Source organism: Sander lucioperca, chromosome 12 (genome assembly GCF_008315115.2).
Source record: "Sander lucioperca isolate FBNREF2018 chromosome 12, SLUC_FBN_1.2, whole genome shotgun sequence".
Lineage (NCBI taxonomy): Eukaryota > Metazoa > Chordata > Actinopteri > Perciformes > Percidae > Sander > Sander lucioperca.
The window spans coordinates 7,504,106-7,523,330 of record NC_050184.1 but is presented as its reverse complement, the minus strand read 5'-3'; the positions used below and the strand labels follow the sequence as shown (position 1 = coordinate 7,523,330).

The window sequence follows — 19,225 nt, the reverse complement described above, 5'->3', positions numbered from 1 at the left end:
CAGGGCTTTGACGGGGAGTCAAATCCAGGTCACCTGATCCTGGTTGTGATTCTATATGGAAATTGCCTTCTTTGCCGAGTAGAGAACACATCAAGCACGGGAGAAAGAGAGAGAGGAAGGGAGTGGGGAGTGAGAGAGGGAAAGATAAGGAGAAAGGGAGAGAAGAGGTGCAGCTGAGGGAGGATGGCAAGGAAGAAGTGACAGCTTGATGTTGCCATTAGTATCAGCGGAACATCAGTTAACCTGATTTCTTGGTTGCTATAAAGGCAGGAAATAACAATCCAATTTCCATCCACATAATAGAAGATATAATGAAATACCGAATATATAATGATATACAGTGCATTGGTATTATGTCAAATGAAGGATGCTTATGTGCACTATTTACGGGAGAGGTGTTACTCAAATACTGCTTTGAGTGAAGTGAGGGTGAACTCCTTTATTTTTGACAAAGGCAGCAAATCTCCACGGCCAAATTCTATTTCATCAGGTTGCATTTTAGAAAATGAAACAGCTTTGAACGTTCTCTTTTAAAATCCACTGATCCTGGGTTTCAGTGTTAAAACTCAGCAGGGGGAGAACAAACCATGAACAAGATTTGTTCCTGTGCTAGTATCAAACAGCAACTTGAGGACATTTAAAGACGTTCACATCCATCTAATGCATACTTATCACAGGATTAAGCAACAGCCAGTTATCCCCTTTAACTGTCAATTGGAAAACAAGAAATGACTGCCTTTGAAAATCGCATTGTTTCAGCAAAGCATTTGCAGACAAACAACACACTGTATTCTACACAGCATGAAATTAACTAATCAAAATTCAAGGTCCAGGAGCACATTTGGCAGCTAGAGAAAAACTTCAAAATGGTTTTTGTGGTGTGCGGAAATGAATGGATGTTCTCATTCAGGGTGATGCGAAAGTATTGCTTGTCTATTTCACAGTTTACAGGTAATATTCTTTTTTTGTGTGTGAGTACGCAAGGTTTCATTAAAAAATAATCATCCCTCACTTTTAGGCAATGAGGCAGAAGACAGGCATTTGAAACGACATCTGTTCCACTCAAGCCTTTGAAGTGAAAATAGAATAAAATGAAGGTAGAGCTAATGGAATGACAAAATAGAAAGAAAAAAAGGCTAAATAATCTGCAGGAAAATGCACATGTATTCATACAGAGGAAAGAGCGACATGCAATCAACCAGGAGAACAAGCGGCATATTATTTCTATTTCTTTATTTATTGTCCTCTCTTACTGTACGAGATTCCTGTCTGTGAATTTATAAGACGCCAGATGAAATATCAATAAAAGAAAAGAATACAGATGGCTCAACACACAGTACCTCTGAAAAGAGTACAATAAACCAAAATTCTACTCGCTACAGTATAAAAGTGTTACAGGATAAATCCAGCCTTAGATACTTAATCAATCTGGAATCTTTTAATTTGCTTTCATTTTCTCTCAGCCTGTCTAATCAACATTTACTGCTGTCAGTGGTTTTCTGCATTTCCCAGAAGACCTTTAGAAAAAAAAAAACAAGAGTGGGTGTGAACTTTACTGCAAAAAGACCAATTAAAAAAAATCTAAGAAAATCTTGTCTAGATTTCACTTAGTAAGATATACTATCTATTTTTGGGCTAGAGCTGACTAAAAACAAGAGTGAAAAGTGAAGCGGCTGGCACAATCAACGACAGGCACAGTCCAGAGCTGTGAAGATATGGAGAAAATCAAATATCACCCAATTTTTGACCAAATACATCAATGTTGATATTGCGGCGATACTGTAGGGTTGACTATTGGTGCTCTCACAAAACATTTACACAATGAGATTTGATATAAATAATCATTAATAATGCTGATTTAATGACTAAAGCCTGGATAAAGGCAAATAATAGAACAGCTAGAACAGTCATGGTGAGTTAAGAAAATGGCATCACTTTATTGTAATGCAGCCTTTAAAACCAGGAAACACTTATTACAATATTACGATACAATATTACGGTAAGATGATATCTAGCCTCATACATCGTTATCGATATATCGATATATTGCCCAGCACTAGCACAGTCTTCACTGCAAAATGTATATATAGTATATATACATATCTTCAGTGAGAAAGTAATAATTATAACATTCAATACACTAAAAAGAGAATTAATCTTGTTTCCAGATCCTTTATCAAATATTGTAACCAGTGGTTCCCTTTGTTTATTCCCCTTTCCCTTAATCACAAACATACATCAGAGTGGTTTTACTTGCTGGCTTTACAGATTCTTGTTGGTGGATAAAACAAACCCGCCACATCTACACTATACAATATCAAGCTTATTTTCATCAGTTTTCTTATGCAGGTGCAAAGAACAGTAATTATTGTGACAGCTGTTGTTGTCAGTTCAGAAAAACAGAAAACATGCAACATCTTATGGCTGCACTGCATTCTGGTCTATTTTCTGATACTGTCAGTGGAGAGACTGGTATATGGTCCTCTTCAACAATGGATTTCTCCCTGTGTGACTGTTGATGCAAAATAGAGACTCTAAAAAGTAACTCTTTGAGTCTGATGTGCTGACACTGGATCCTGACAATTGCTGTTTGTATTTTAGATTGATGGACATCTATCTCCTGTCCTGTATCACTGTAGTTGTACTAGAGATATTGTGATGTGACATGATGTAATTTTGTGTACCTTTGGCCAGATATCTACAGTAATAGGAAAAATACATGTATACCCTCTGATTAACAGACTGGATAACAATGTGCAAGCTACATTGCTTTTAGCCCACAGAGCTAATGCGTGCTAACTACTGTGGTCGAGGGTGATAAAATAACACAGAGGCTCTATAATCTAAACCAGCGTGAACTAAGTGGCCAACACACTTTGATTAACTCCCATATTGACAACCGCAACGCATAGTGCTAGCTTCACTTCTTTCGTTTTTAGCCTTCACAATAAAAGCAAAACTTAATTTTAGTTATGGCATTTTGCTAAGAGGCAAATAAAATATCTTACACTCCTACACACAATTTTTGCCGACACTAAATATCAAACAAAAGTGAGCTGTAAATCCACCACTTCTAAGCAGAAGGCAAAAGATAATATTATCTTGGAGCCTGACCGGGCAAAGCCTCTTTTCCTCCCGGCAGCTGCCTCCGTCTCACCCCTCAGTCACATTAGCTACAAGAGACAGTGATAAAGCGGCAGGCTGCCATTCATTTTCAATGGGAGTGACCGTTTGCCAGCGACAAGCGACAAGCTTGCCGCTGCCACGAGCAAGGCAGGGCCAAAATAGACAAGGGTCTATTTTATGCAAATGCTGAGCGATGCGACAAAGCCAGTCGGAGTGAAGGCAGCATGAGGGCAGCGTGACGTATGTACGTTGGTTGCTCGAGTCGAAGAAAATCATTCAAAATGGCGGAAACGCTTCAGGACATCGTATTTCTGTATACAGTATATCTGATATGTTTGGCATTTTATCTCATATATTTTGTTACCCCTATCGAGAAATAAATCTTTTAAATCCAAAAACATCATTCTTGTGACTTGACAATACCTCTGAAGTGACTTGTAAGACCTCTTGCAGATACTACTAGGCAATAGCATGCTACTATCGATACAGAAGCGTCACCGTGTCAAACGTCTACTTTTGTCAAGCAAACAGCAGTAGGCACGCCCAGGAACGCCCATCAAGCGAGTGTGTGTCGCTGTTTTTTGTAGCTAATGTGACTGTAGGGTCACTCAGACTCACCTGGGTCCGGTTCCACAGCTGCCTGTACCCGTCGCTGACATCTTCACCAAGCGGACAGCACAACTTGACGTAGTGGAATTATTTTACCCCAGAGAGCAGCGTGAAAAACGAGAAGCGCTCACTCTGACTGACAAAAAAAACTTGACTTGACGAATTTCAGTCTGAGGGGTCACCGACTGATGATTAAAATATTCAACTGTCAGGGGGCAGCCCTACTACTTAATGGGCTACTCACTATTTCAATTATTATAGTTAATGTAATACGTGTCGGCAGGGTCAGGGTTACAACAGTAACATGAACTGCAGCCAACATGTGCAGAAATCTGCTTTAGGTCATTTTCTTTTCCCGCATCTCCTGCTCTACTTTAACTGTACAGTAGCTTGCGAGCAGAACCACAGACGTGGGAGGAACACAGTGGCTAGCACTGTCGCCTCACAGCAAGAAAGTCTGGGTTTGATCCCCGGTCAGGGCAGGTCCTGTCTGTGTGGAGTTTGCATGTTCTCCCTGTGTTCACGTAGGTTTCCTCTCATCACCAAAACATGTATATTGAATGATTAGATTCAATTCACTTTACAGAGACGGCCAGAAACAGCACACAGCTTTTGCTAGGTGAGAAGACCACCATGTCCTGTACAGTACAGTCTAAATATAAACTTAGCACAAAAAGTAAGGAAATTTGTGTTTGGTAGATTATTTCTCTGTGGTAACAATGCTTTTTGGCAATACATCTTATACTGTTGGAAAGCCTGTTTAGTTCCCTTTCAAATGGTGCCCCATTTGTAAGGAACATTTGGCAGAATGTTTGGCATTGGCAGAGAAGATTTGGCAAATTTTTCATGGGTGCAACACACATACTCAGCGCTGCTGCTCATCCCATAAATGCATGTTCCTTACAAATGGGGCACCATTTGAAAGGGAACTAAACAGGCTTTCCAACGGTATAAGATTTATTGCCAGAAAGCATTGTTACCACAGAGAAATAATCTACCAAACACAAATTTCCTTACTTTTTGTGCTAAGTTTATTTTGTTTGCAGGTTTCTAGTTTACTAGCAAAGGACAGAACTATAGTGTCAGCCTCAGCTTGCTCATCCCATCAGCGTTTCTGTTGTCTGAGGGGTGGGGGATATGGGGAGACAGATAGGGAGGAGGGGGTAGCTGTAATTCTGAATGGACAGCACTGCACTGGCAAGACAAGATTAGAATTGACAGCCTGATAACTGCGTCACTATCAAAACAGCAGAGAGGGAGAGAGAGAGAGAGAGAGAGAAAGGGAGAGAGGGAGGGAGAGGGAGAGAGGCAGAGAAAGAGAGAGAGAAGAGGAATGGAGTGTGAGATGCAAAGGAAAAGAGAGAGAGAGTTGATGTAGAGAGAGCAGATAAAAGGTGGAGGGGAGGTAGAGTGATGCAGAAAGAATATGGTAGATAACAAAAAGAAGGACCGGCACAGACGCAGAGACCGACAAAGTTTAAGAGACATGAAAATTAGACAATAAAATCAAGTAATAGTATGGGAGAGTATGAAAGTGTTTGTCCAATCACAGCCTCCTGAATATATGCATCATCATCATCATCATCATCATCATCATCATCATCATCATCATCATATACTTACACTGAGGAGCAAAGTGGAGAGTTCTGCACGATATCGAATTTAAAAGCCCATAAAATAACATGAACTACTAAAAGGTGATGCACAGATACAGAGCACCAGAGCACAACACTAAATCAAAACTGAATGCCATCCACTTCCAAAGTCTGAAACATTTCTTTGGATTCGAAGCCAAACAACTGTAAAATGGGAATATACACACTTGCTGTCAGTGTGTAGTACAGTTTTTGGTACGGAGTTAGTGTGCAAGTATCAACAGAGAATACACGATAAACCCATTTTTACATCCTAGTTTTTGCAGGGAAATTCTGTCTGAATGTGCACTGGCCTGAAGAATGAGCCAAAGTACAAGCACTACTCAGCAGCCGACTGTGATACAGAAGAGGCTCTTTATATCAATCAAAGAATGGTCGTGAAATAATCTTTGATCAATTACCGACTTGAAAAAAAAGACAGTAAAAGTACTTTTAAAAGTGACTTTTTCAATAATGAGACCATATTTAACATTTTCTCAGTATTTAACTGCCTAAATGTTGAACTGTGTAAAGTATGCTGTTAAGAGGCATGAAAGGAGCTTATGACATGCAGTATATTTTCAAATCAAAGTAACTTTATTTATTTGTGTAAGAAACGTCAGTAAACATGAATCATGAATTCTTGATTTTTTTTTTTTTAACCACTGTTTCTGTCTGCCTGATTTTTTATTAAGAGTGAATATTTACATTTGTAAAAACTAAAATTTGTAAATGTGATACAGTGGAATAAATGTCTTCAACAATTCAAGCACAGACCTCGCCGCACAAACATACTGGAGAGAAGCACAGCTTAGTGCAGCTGTTACAGACTAAGCCTTTGTGGGTTTATAAATAGATAAATGACCATGGTTAGAGAAGCAGCAGTAAGGATAATGTAATTTCAAAATGCCATATACAACTTTTCTGCAATTTTCACCACTAGCTTTAACTCACAGCCTTAAAGAAAAAGTGAGTTCCTGAAGGTTGTGTAGTGCAACAAAAACATCAGGCAACAAAGTGATTGTGGCATACCTCTTTTATGAGTGGCTACAAAGTCAGCAGGTTTACAAATGTAAAAGCATTTTTGTCATCTGAATCATCCATCTAGTTGTTAGCTGCAGCTTGTGCAGATGCAGGCAGTATATAGAAATGTATGATAAATGATGAATACTATCCAAAGTTTTTCCAACATCAAGAGAATTATAACATGATGCAAGTCTACCTGACTGTATGATCTGATGATTTTGGAGCGGAAGCGAATAAATGCTGGAGTGGGTTTTGAGAAAGAGTAAGCAAGTCTTTGTTAAGTTTCCATAATTGGGGTAGGAGATCATGTGGGCTTACATTTGGGTTTTTATTACATGCATTCTGTTGTTTTTTAGATATCGGTTTTACCTTACATTTCAAAGTGCCCCTGTGTGAAATGCTGTCAAGATTGTGGCCTTACAAAATGTTGGCAGGCAGGATGAGAATGTAAACAAAGCTGTTTGAGATCTAAATGATCCAACTTTCTCTAAACTAAGACTGCCTGTAGACATCACGAATGGAATCCAAAATACAGGATGCTTGTTGAAATTGTTTGAATATTACAATGTGTGATAGTTAATTTAAAGTACAAGTTCCTATAAATACTTCATATCTTATACTACCTGCCAATTATTTTACAATCACCCATGTGTTAGTCTGTCCTTGTGTAATCCCATCATCTAGTTCACCATGAAGGCTTGATGGATTAAAAAATGTCTTAAAATATATACTGTGCCTTACTCATCTGGAAGTGATTACAGCTCCATGTCAGACTGCCCATCTGTAAGCAATGAGCAGGACTACATGTCAAAGCCGCCGCACAGATCTCTGAGTAGAACCAGGCACATGTCCAGAGAGCAGCACTCATCAAATAAAAATACTGCCAGGCCCAAACAATAATGAACCGGAAGTGCAGATTCATGATCGTGATCTAAAAGACATGAAAGTACATCGTATAGACCTGATCCATAAAGAGCCCATTATGGAATTTGTATCCAGTTCTGGTACCATGCCATTACAAATATGCAAGCGCTTTATGATGTGGAGTATTTCATTAGTGTTTTTTAAACATGTGGGCTTGCATTACTGAGCTGGCAATGTGGATTTCATTTCAACTAATATTCCTTTTACAGATATTTTAATTCAAACTCGAGCCCAAAGCCATTGCTGAACTTAGCTGCATGATTTATCTGACTCTGTAAAATGACTGACAGCTCTGAGGAGCTCCTCCCTACAAGCTCTGCCTAACAGCACTGGACCTACTTAATCAGCCTAAATTGCAAAGTCGAGGCCCTTGTATTTGGTAATGTGGTGAAAACAGTGGCAAGTGAGAGCTAATTAGATTAACGGTAGTTTAACGAGCTGTTGGAGGGGCCCCTGCAGATTGGATTTTAATAAATAGTGGCAAAAGCATCTGCTATGCACTTCCTAGCTCTGCTGGTATCCTAATTGGCCCCAGTGGGTTGCTGTAGCTCAGCGCTACACAGTGCAATTTAGAAGGGGAAAAGGCAAAATGCTTTAGTTCAGTCAAGGTAAGTCTGGGAAAAACACAAAAAAAGTCTTTATGATTGTATGGCTTCACAGGCAATGGTTTATTAACATGAATACAGCACTAATACAATTTCTAAGACTTTTATTACGCAGGAGAAGATAATATCTCAAAGTCCAAATAAAACAGATCTGGACATATTCATCTTTTTTCGTTTGTTTTCAAGATTAAATGTCCCCATGATGAGGTCTTTGTAGAGGCAACAGCACAGAATGGAAAAAAAAACAACAATTAATCAAACATGAATGAGCGACCACTGCAGGGTTATTTCCATAGCAACAGCCCGAGGGGACAACTTGAACCCTTTAATGTGAGCTGGTGATGTCTCTTTGTAAACATCTGTGCAGCGGGGGGAGAAAGCCAATGAGAGAGCCTGGCAACAGAGGCATCACAGGGCAGCAACCTCTTGGTATCAATCGAAGTTTCCATTATCTAGTGTTGAAAGGACCTAAAAGTGCTCCGAAATATTGCATTTGGGAGCATTTGGAGTTGATAAGCATCTTTGTACTACTGCTGTTAAGTGTCCAAAAACATTGAGGTAGTTTACAGTAAAGCTCGCATATGATATGAAAAATCATATGATAAAAACAATATGCAAATTATCAGGAAAGAGTGATGTTTCAAAAAAGAAGTTCATTTTGCAACAATGTTTTTTTTTTTGCTGCTTGAAGAATGACTGAAGAACTGACAACATTTATACAAATGCTATTTCTTGGTGTTATTTCTCTTAGATGAGGCAACAAATCACAGTCATAGTCTCTCTCATACTCATGGTTTATGTAACCTGCAACCAGTAGGCTCTTTTAGCCTCCAGCTGTGACCAACAGAAAGCTGTATGCAAGTGCACAAACAGTACAATCAGGTATGATCAAGGGTTGCTTGTTGGTGGCCAAAAGGCTCTAGACTAATTGTCTGTCTTCATTGTCGACTAATGTAAAAAAAAAAAAAAATAGATGAGCGAAACTCCTCAAATCTACAAGAATTTTAGAGGGTTAGGATGTAACCTCATTGCAGTCCAAAAATGACTAGAGCAGCATGTAGTATGCAGTATAAAGTAAGTATACAGTAGCAGAATAGTAATTCAGCACACCATAATGACATGTAAAAGGGAACAGCCCATAGCTCAAGTCAACAATCCCTTGTACTAACTTTCAATCAGTTCTCAGTGAAGTGCACAAAATTCAGAAACAACAAAACCAGTCTTTAAAAGCTCTAAAAAAAGATATGAACAGGGACTTTTTTGCTCCCCCTCAGTGCTGAAACAACTCATCGGTGACTGGGCGGTATGTGGAGCCTGACTGCTGCAGGTATCCGTAACCTTCTTACAAGCACTCTTGTCCCAAACCTCAGCAGTTCCTTGGGCGAGAGTAATGGCTTCTTTGCACTGGGCCGCACCGTGCTATTGTAGAATCACAGAGCGGTTAATTGAAACAAATGACTCTAATAATGGGACATTATCCCCACAGGCTGGCTTTGTGGTGGGCCTAATTAGCGTAGTGGCGAGGAGGACGAGTCACCATGCTGATCCCTCAAAGGAAGCAGCCGAGGCCCCCTTTTAAGTGGGCAGTTCGGGATTCTCCTACTTGCAGCGTTTAAGGGTGCCGGGCTTTTTCAAAACCAGCGTGGTAAATGTTTAGTCGACCCCAAGTCCCTCTGATGGTGAGTCCCGTTTTGTTAGGCGCTGTGCTGCCTTTCCTTTTCTGCTATTAAACCCTTCCTGACTGAGCTAGCTCAAAAGGTTTGAGGCTATACCAAATTTACTCATCAAGTTTGACCAAATTTGATTAGGGCTGCAACCTAAGATCACTTTCTTTATTGATGAAACTGTGGATTCTTTTTTTTCATTTAATCAATTATCGTGATCTACAAAATTTTTAAAAATAGTGACAAATGCACATCGGTTTCCCAAAGTTACAGTTTCAAATTGCTTGTTTTGACCAACCAAATGATTAAATTGTAAAGGTATTCAATTAAAAATCATATAAAACAGAGAAAAGGTTCTTACATTTCGAAAGCTGGAATGAGAGTAATATTTAGCATTTAGATTTTCAACATAGTTGTCGATTATTATTCTGTTGACTTACTAATTGATTAATAAACTAATAGTTCTGATTATTGCCAACTCTTCACCCCATTGTCCTCTCGCATGTCATCACGTTCTCCTTTGGAGTGTCAATGGCCCGTAACTAATGTGACAACATGAGATATTGTTTTCCAGATGTATTTTGATCACCACTGAAATCTGTTTTTGCCTTTCCTAATTGTTTACCCTTGTACAAGATGATCCCAGAAAGTCAGCTGTAATGCAATGTTCAAATCTCTGTGACCAAGCTGTTTTAAATATTCATTAGTCGTAACAGTCGCCTAAGGTTATTTGAATTAGTGCCATGAATATTCATGAACTGCAATGAATGTGCATTTGTTTTTAATGCTCAATCTGTTAATACTCCTCTTCATTACTTCACTCCGAAACCTGCATAATAAGCTGTGCAAAACAAAGCTTTACTTTTTTAAAAGCACAGTTCTCTTTGGAAGCCTATTTGTTTCGGTTTAAACGAAGTGCCCTACCAATTATCTTGCTGTCATTTCTTTTGACAACTACAAGACACATTGTTCACCCCTGTTGTGGAGTGTAGCACTGAAGGGCATCTGTCTTTTTGTGAAATGAAAAGCCACAACAGAAAACATTTCTACTGTTACACAAAGTGATTTATCTGGGAACGTCACCGAGATGTCATATCTACCCCAGTGAAAGGCAGCAGAGCAAGCGGGTCATATGAGATATGTCTAAAATCTACACTGGAAAAAAAGAAAACAATTGCTGTTTCAAATTTTTTTTAAAACACAAGTAATCCAGCTGCACTGAGCATGTGAAGTCAAGTCAAACTGCAATTTTCAGTGACATTTCTTTCTTTTAGATAAAGTTTATTTTAAGGCAGTTGTTCTAGATAGTAGGATAATAGGCCACTATTATAGGCCACAGATTTCACTGAGTGCTGTGTACACTGTGATCGCTTTCTTTATATTCAACCCTTTGCTTTCAGTGAATTTTCATTTCTATATATTACATCAAAATATTTGTCTATGTCTACAATGTTTCACATTAGTGTACAATGTTGATAGGCTTACTTTGATCTTTTGAAGGCTTGAATGGGAATATCTAACTATCACTGCGCTGTCAATAAACACAGCTGTCAATATTGTTTTTATGTTGCTGCATTAAAATAGTTATGGCCTTTTCCCCCTGCTGTCCCAAATGCCAAGTGATGCAAAAGTAAGATTAAATATTAAATAAAGTCAAGCTCACATAACCTTATAGCAATCAGTGACTCTGAAAAAAGAGTGATCATGGAAATAAAGGCACACACATACACAGTGCAAACACACTTATGCACTGTGCACTATAGCACAGACATGTACTTTAGTATTGTTGCATCATACTTTTTAGTAGAGGCTGGGTTGATGTGAGTTTTGTTTTCCAAAGTTAAAGCCCAGTAATATTTTCTACATTACCACTGAATCAATGTGTACTCTGAGGGGTCGCTCACAGTGATTAAACAAAACTGAACAAACTTTCCATCAGGAGTTATCTGACTGAATGTGTGACATAAACTTGCAAAACTGGCAGCTGATTTTTTTGATGGCACGGGCTTTCCTCCTCCCTAACCAGCCTCATTACACCGGTAATGAGACAGGGGATGGTGCTCTGTTTCAATATTTAAACGCGCTAGCGCCCCTGAAGGCTCCATGTTGGGGCCGTTCTGTAACTCCTTCATGGCCCCTCATTACCGTCTGCTGGGGAGTGTCCCTCCTCTTTCATTTTTTTTCAAAGCGCTAGATCTTGCTTGCATCTCCCCCCAGCTTTAGCCTCAGTCAGACCTCAACGATCAGGGTGCTTGTTGAACATGAGACCCCTGGGTGCCACCTCTTCCCCGAGGACCGGGGTGGCAGAGGCGCTGACAGCTAAGGGTAAGACAGGGGTTCTCCCTCCGCAATGAAAATCCGCACGAAGGCATGTTACATTTCACAGTATCCAGTCATCCAGGACTTGGCCCTTTCTTCCTTGAGCTGACCGAGTAGTTCCCAGAATGTAAGAGCATTTCTGATTGACAGCTCTGTCTGTCTATAGCGCCGATGTTGCTCCTTTTGCTTGTTTGAGGCCTCGTAAATGATGCAATTTCAAGTCTGAGAAATGGTTCAAAACTGGCAGTTAAGACTATTATGAACAACGTGCGACTGCAGCAGAAAGGATCAAACCCTACACCTGAACAAAGTGCTGGTTCTTCCAGTTGAAAATAAAAATAGAAAAAAACAAACCTCATGTACATCAAATGTTGCCTAATACTTACTGCATGTATTTGACACCTGTTTTTTTCCCATCTGCTACAAATGTTTTTGATTCACCAGCTAATATTTCTGCTGCCTGCGGAGTCATTATTAGATGGAAAAGAGGCGATTGTCAGACAGAATAAATTTAGCTGGAGAAAACAGGGCTCTTGCCAAGACATATGCTGTTCTGTATGCCAGAAATCATAAGGTTGTTATATAGTCAGCTCTAAATGAGCAAAAATTACAGACTTTAAAGCCAACAGGACGAACTGATGCAAAATTGTGTGTGTACAATATGCAGCATGAAGATAATGGTCAATCCACTGCTCTCACTGCTGGAATGATTTAACTGTGTTTGCTGTAGGATCGATGTGCGCTGAAAAAGAGAATCCCAAAGCAGGAGAAGTTTACAGAGCTTTAGCCTCGGGCTAAATGTTGTACAAAAACCAGCAACAACATCCCTTGAGATGAAGCGTATCTGTTGCTCCAGCTGAGCTCGTACTTGTAGGAGGTTTATATGTGCTCTGAAGGATAGCTTTTATTGAAGAAGAGTGTATCCTTAAGGTAACAATGCTGACTTTTTATTTGCTTTTTCAGCCACGGTGAAAGAAGACTGTTGAACGATTAGCGTTTTGGTTTTCCAGCTATCTCCTCCAATTTTGCGGGTTTACCGAAAGGCTTTTGTTAATACAATACAACAAAGGTAAAGACTTGTCTCTTCATTTCCGACCCCAGTTTCACTGAGAGCCTGTTTCCATCCACCCTGATTATTCTTTAAGCATTCAGCAGGCATAAATGTAATCTTCCTTATTATACCTTTATCAGTATGAAATTAAGGTTAATTGACTTTGTTGGGGTAACATCAAATGAAACATCCCTAATGGAACCAAAATGAAAAATAACGTCATCTTCAATTGCTTTAAAATATTTCTCAATATACAGCCTACTTTCCTATTCCGCAGCCTCAGAAATAAGCTCCTCTTGTCCCAGGAGATAATAAATGAATTGAATCCCCCCACTCCAACCCCTACCAACCCCCTCCTTCTTCCTTATCGGTCATCTATTTTTCCCGAGTAAGCTATTACTTGCTGGGGTTGCTAGGCAACAAGAAATATTAATAGCAGCTATTATTAGCCAGGCTCTGCTAGAGTAGTACTAAAATGTGGAAGTGGGAAACATGAATGTGTTACATAAATCTCTGGACCTTTCACAGTGTGTGCAAGTCTCTGTTTGCGCGGTGATTTATTGCAATGACGGTTCATTTATGAGAAAAGGGGGTGTGAAATAAGAAAATGGAACATTACCCTGAAGGGCTATTTGAAAATAAATAATTGCAAAGGTGAAACAAAAGCTGTTTTAGAAGCAGGCGCTCCCTCTCTGTTTCCTTCTAAAATACTATAGGCCAAAAATGGCACTTTGTTACACATTAGTATAAACCTCATGCATAACTACTGCATACATGCATCCAGTTTATATGTTGTTATCATCTAGAATCAACTTATCCAAGTGATTTCATAGGTTTCGTCAAACCAGCCATCGACTAAAAAGCAGATCTCCTGAAAATGTTCAAGTCCAGATCATCTTTCTCTTGAACCAAGCATATTCAGCACACCAATGGATTGTGACCTAATCCTGAAGACTGGGTTTAATGGAGGCCTTAGCTACCACCCATGGAAAAAAAAATGGAGTTTGCAACTTACGCAGTTTGATTCTGAAAATCACATAAGACCTGATTAACGGAGGATAAATGCCGCGGATGCTCACATTAAAGCATAAATATTCATGATGGAGGGCAGAGAGAAAAAAGTCATATTTATGTCAGATGAAAGTATATAACATTGAATAATTCACCACACAGGCCATCTATTATTTATCTGGTTCGATCCTATGATTAAAGCATTCGAATATGTTCGCCAGGGGTGTTTACATGTTCAGTGTGATGCATGTTTAACACAAGAAAAAGTCCCTTTACTGGAGGGGGAGTGGAGGTCCTCAGCATCCTTTTGAAAAGAAAAAGCAGCTGACAAGGGATATCCCCCTCTCCTCGTCAAGATTTTCTGTTAAAATCCTGCCCCCTATCCCCCGCACCCCCATGCCTCCCCGTTCCTTTTTTGCTTTGCCGATCATAACGCATGAAAATGTGCAGTGCAGAGTTTCTTGCTCCCTTTCTTGGCTTACTTTAAGGCAATGAAGTCTTTGAGATGTGCAGCTGAATATACATTAAAGGAGCTGTGATGCAAAGGTCTGGCAGTTAAGGAGGCAGCAGCTCTCTGTATTTAAAAATGTTGCATATATAGACTCAGACCTTGCTCAGACTGCACTGTGTCAGCTTCCTCGGCCTCTAAACGAGCTAATTAGCACTGTAATAGAAGAACAATTTGCTATTATGAAAAAATAATGGGACACTATTGAGAGCAGCACACAGAAGAATTTGTCATTTTACTGTTTCATTGGTTCATTGCTGTTTGTACGTTTATAGATTCAATGGAGTACCATAAGAACTACAAGTTTTGAAAACATTTTGAAAAGACATGACACAAACATGTAGAACCCTTCAGACCCTTGCTGGCTGATTTGCAGCCCTCTGACCACAGCGACTAATAGCGCACCACAGCGCTTGACCTGCACAATCACAAAGGGCCGCAGCTAAAAGAGGACAGACAAAAAAAAGGTGTACTCACCGAGTGCATAGGCCCCGTGAGGAGGTGGGTGTCCTGGCCCAGCATGTTGGACATCATGAGGGCAGGCAGCTCAGGGTAGGAGTAGGTGTTGAGCAGGCCGTTGTGAGGCAGGGAGTGGAAGGGGTAACCTGACTCGTGTTCCATGAGGTGCAGCAGAGAGGGGTCAGCATGGTTGGGGGGTGTGATGGGGGGGATCTCGTAGTCTTCATCCCCTGCTCCTCCTCCTCCGCCACTGCTGCCTCTGCCCTGACCGGAGTAGTTCTGGAAAGGCCGAGAAAATATTTTCTTAGAAGAGGATTAAACTGCAACACAGCAAGCTTTACTCATTTGCCTAATATTGCTGCATTTTCAGGGTTGCAAGAGAATAATTTGTTCCGAATGTAGGAAAATGCCAGGACAGGTCACAGATAGACTTTCATATGTATGGGAAAAACAGTAATTTGCATATCTTTGGAACGTGGGAGAAAGCACACAGAGGAAGATCCCCATGAACACAAAATGACAACATAAGAACATTGTACCTGGATCTCAAAACACTGCCACATTTAGTTACAGAACAAAATAAGTAGGGGGCTTGTTTCAACACTAAGAAAAACATGCCCACCAGACAACCATACTGCTCTTCAACCCTATAATGGCAAACTTGAAGTTCGGGAACAATGTAGGAGAAAAACTGTTAACAAAGAGTAATTCAAAAGCTTCATCATAGGCTTTTAAATGCACCTGTTGCACTTTGTTGTTCAGATTGGTGTTTGCACCAGACATTGAACTGCAGAATTCAATTCAGGCTGTTTTGCTGAAAATAAAAATAATTGGAAATGCAAATGCAACAAAAAAACGAATTAATTCAACACAAACATACACAGCAAATTAATTAGAGTTAGACAACAACAGCTGCTGTACAGAATAATTTGCTTCAGAAATCTTGACAGCTTTAAAGCAACAAACTGTCAGCTTGCACGCCTTTAAAATACAGTTAATCAAATTCATTATGTGGAAAAAAAACATTGACAATCACAATCATATATTTTTAGAAACAGAAAAATGAAACTAAACAGACCTCACATTCCTCATTACAAAATGTATCTAGTATGTCCAAATGACCTACACCAGGTAAAACAGCACAGATTTTATGGTACTAATAAGGTGATACATGAGCGGAGCCTGTGCTTGTCTTTTCCAGGGCCTATCTTGGCATAATATTGCGCTGAGAAATATGGTTTTGTGCTCTCAAAAAGCATACTGAGGGTATTCACTAGGGAATGAAAAGCAATTTTGTCAGAGGCAATCTGATGCCAACTCCCCTTTATAATGACTGAAGAAAATTAATCATCACAAATAATATTCCAGTGTCAGCCATTCAAGAGCTTTTTAATAGAATTTTTATTATTCATGTCTCGTGGTACACATCAACTAGTCCGTTCTGCAACATTTCAGGAATCAATTCAATATCATCTTCGTGTAGGCTGTCATCTCGCCTGCCAGTGCAGCAATTCATCTTGCAAACAAATACTTTTACCAAACGAATGGCAAGAAACGTCAAGGAACAGTTACAATGTCCCCACTAGCAGAACCGGTGCTTGAAGATAGGATAAAAGTCTCATAATGTGCACTATCATTAGGGAGAAAATAATAATAATAAAAGGTTTTACTATCAGGGGGTGATGTGCTGTTTTCTCTTCCCATAACACTCACTCTTGGTGCTTGCTCAGAAATATTATCACTGACAATTCCTTTTCCCACGATAAAGGTTTTGCAAATGTGTCTTCGTTGTCTAACATAATTCTTGTTGTTGTTTGTTACTACTGTTAACAAGCATATGAGCTAGGTTTAATTCAATAAATAAATAAAAACTATTCTCACTGGTTTGTACATCTGAAGCAAATTTGCTGGAACAAATGAGCATATTTGCTGCTTCTTTTAGTCGATAATAAACTGAATATCTTTGTGTTTTTAAACAAAACAACATATTTAAAAAAGGTCACCTTGGACTCTGAGAAACTGTGGTAGTGAGTTGTTTTACTATTTATAAACCAAGAGATTAATACATGTATTAAGAAAAAAATCAGCAGATTCATCGCTGAATTGAATTTTTTGTCCTCCTGTCTAAATGAGAAAATACATGGTTTTCCATTGCCTTACAAAACAGCACATGAGCATTTTCCGATCTGTCACACCTTTACAAAAATGATTCATATGACTGTTTTCTCATCTTCCAGCAGTGCCATGGTAAAGGTTTGGTTAGGCTTTAAAAAAAATACTGCTTGGTAAAGGTTAGGGGAACGATCATTGTCATAGTTAGATGAAATGTTGTAATTCACATGAACACTAAGGGTCTTTGTCAGGATTTTGAACTATTTGAACTAATGCAGCTGTTTTTTTTCTGCAAGGTTTACCTTTGCAGGACTCTGAAAACTCTTAAAATTCAAACAATGTGAGAAGGAAACATCAGTCTTTGGTTGAACTTCTTACAGCTTATTGACATATGCACGTATAGGATAGGTACTGCCTCTCTACGAAGGGTCACAAGACAAAACGGGTAGGAACTCTAGCTAGGAAGATCGACTGTGGGGTACAACCCTCTGTAATAAAGAGGAAATGAAAAAGGACAGGCTTGTTTGAGTAATTTAACATGTTGACTTATGTACCAAGATTTAAATGCTGTCAGAGGCTATTTTACGACCGTGCCTTCCATCGCTTTGGTGAATTTTTCTTTTTCTTTACAGCTTCTAATGATACCCTTGGAGATAAGACACGGGACAAGGACATCACAAGTTTAATATTTTCAAACATAGATAAATAATTCATAAATATACTGTCTTTCAGGACATGGAGCAGAGTGGATAAAAGAGAGAGGGGTCAGAAAGAAGCGTCAAATGTTGATTCAGCCTTCTCTAACCTTCACCTCCCCCCTCCCCTTCAGAGGTGAAATTTAAGCAAATCCGTCATTTTCCTGGACAAGGACGTTACTTTGGGCTTTTGAAGAATCTACAAATCAATTCTTTCCTTATTTCCTTTCCGTAACTTCAACACAATAGCGCCAAGCTTCTTTTGTACATCAGTTGTGATTCGACATCAAAACAGCATATTGCTTTAACATAGTTTATAGATGTGAGATGTTGCTCCGAGGCATATTGACTATCATCTCACAAAGCAGAGTCTGGTTCTTTGGAGAAAAAAGGAGTGAGATGATTCACCTCATGGGAACAGCAAAAGCATTCAATAAAACTGGTTTTAAGAAGAATCTGAAGCATACTTTTAACTATACTCACTGTTTGCTTTGAACCTTAGATTAAAAAATATTTACATTTGCAGCATTAAATTAATAAACCATTGAGGTGTCACAAGCTCAATGAAACTAATGACATTCAGTCCTTCACAACCTACTCCAATGCTTAGTTAATGCATAGGAGATGACAGAGAATGTACTTTTTCTTGCTTTGAAAGGGCGCGACAGCCGTAAGTAAGTAGCAGGTAACCATTATTACAATATTTCATGAGATGAATGTGACGTTTTTCATCAAGTACAAAATGGGCACTGCCAAGGTGCCCTTGAGCAAGGCACCGACCCCCCAACTGCTCGCGGCGCTCATCTCAGGGAGCAGCCCCCTCACTCTGACATCTTTCCATTAGTGCATGCATAGATCCTGTGCATGTGTGTGTGTATTTCAGGCCTGTGTGTAATGTGTGTAATAACTGTACCAAGCAGAGTGAAAAATGTAAATTTCCCCTTGCGGGATAAATAAAGGCATGTCTTATTCTTCTAAATTAAGCATTTAAAGGTGGCACCAGTGCTCGGATTCTTAAAATTGTGTTACTTATTTTTTATTTATCTGAAATTGCAGGATTTATTTTGTAAATGTACTACATTTTATTAGATCAATGTAACAGTAGCCGAAAATCTTGCTCTTGCTGACCCCCAGTGGTTTCACCTTGCTGCAGTGATGTAGAAGTGTATTCCAGGGTGTGTCAGTAAACTGTGACAACACGGTTGGGTGTGGCTACAGGTGCAACAGAGCACACTTCTGACCACACCGAAGACCCACCCAGAGGTGCAACAGAGTTCATGTCAACCAGAGAGGGGTGTAAAACACTGCTTTTCAGCCTGGTGTTAAGATACTTTTTGAGACAACATAACAATTGATACCTGTTTATTTATTTATACCTGTTTAGGTACAAAAAGTCAGGTACCATGCAAAGATGGTATAGATAGATATAGTTTCTAGTCCTCTCCCTTGCATGTGAACCTTTTCCTGGTTTCTAACCATCTC

The 19,225-nt window shown here is 39.4% G+C and overlaps 1 protein-coding gene across 4 annotated transcripts in view; it reads right to left on the bottom strand.

The window, feature by feature from the left end:
- The window catches only part of LOC116040879 (thymocyte selection-associated high mobility group box protein TOX-like), a 74,187-nt gene that overhangs the window by 8,697 nt on the left and 46,265 nt on the right, over positions 1–19,225 (bottom strand). For all 4 annotated transcript variants that reach the window (XM_031286584.2, XM_031286583.2, XM_031286585.2 and 1 more), the window contains one exon: positions 14,955–15,215. In XM_031286584.2, the coding sequence (XP_031142444.1) occupies positions 14,955–15,215 (261 nt within the window). The remainder of the gene's footprint in view (positions 1–14,954; positions 15,216–19,225) is intronic.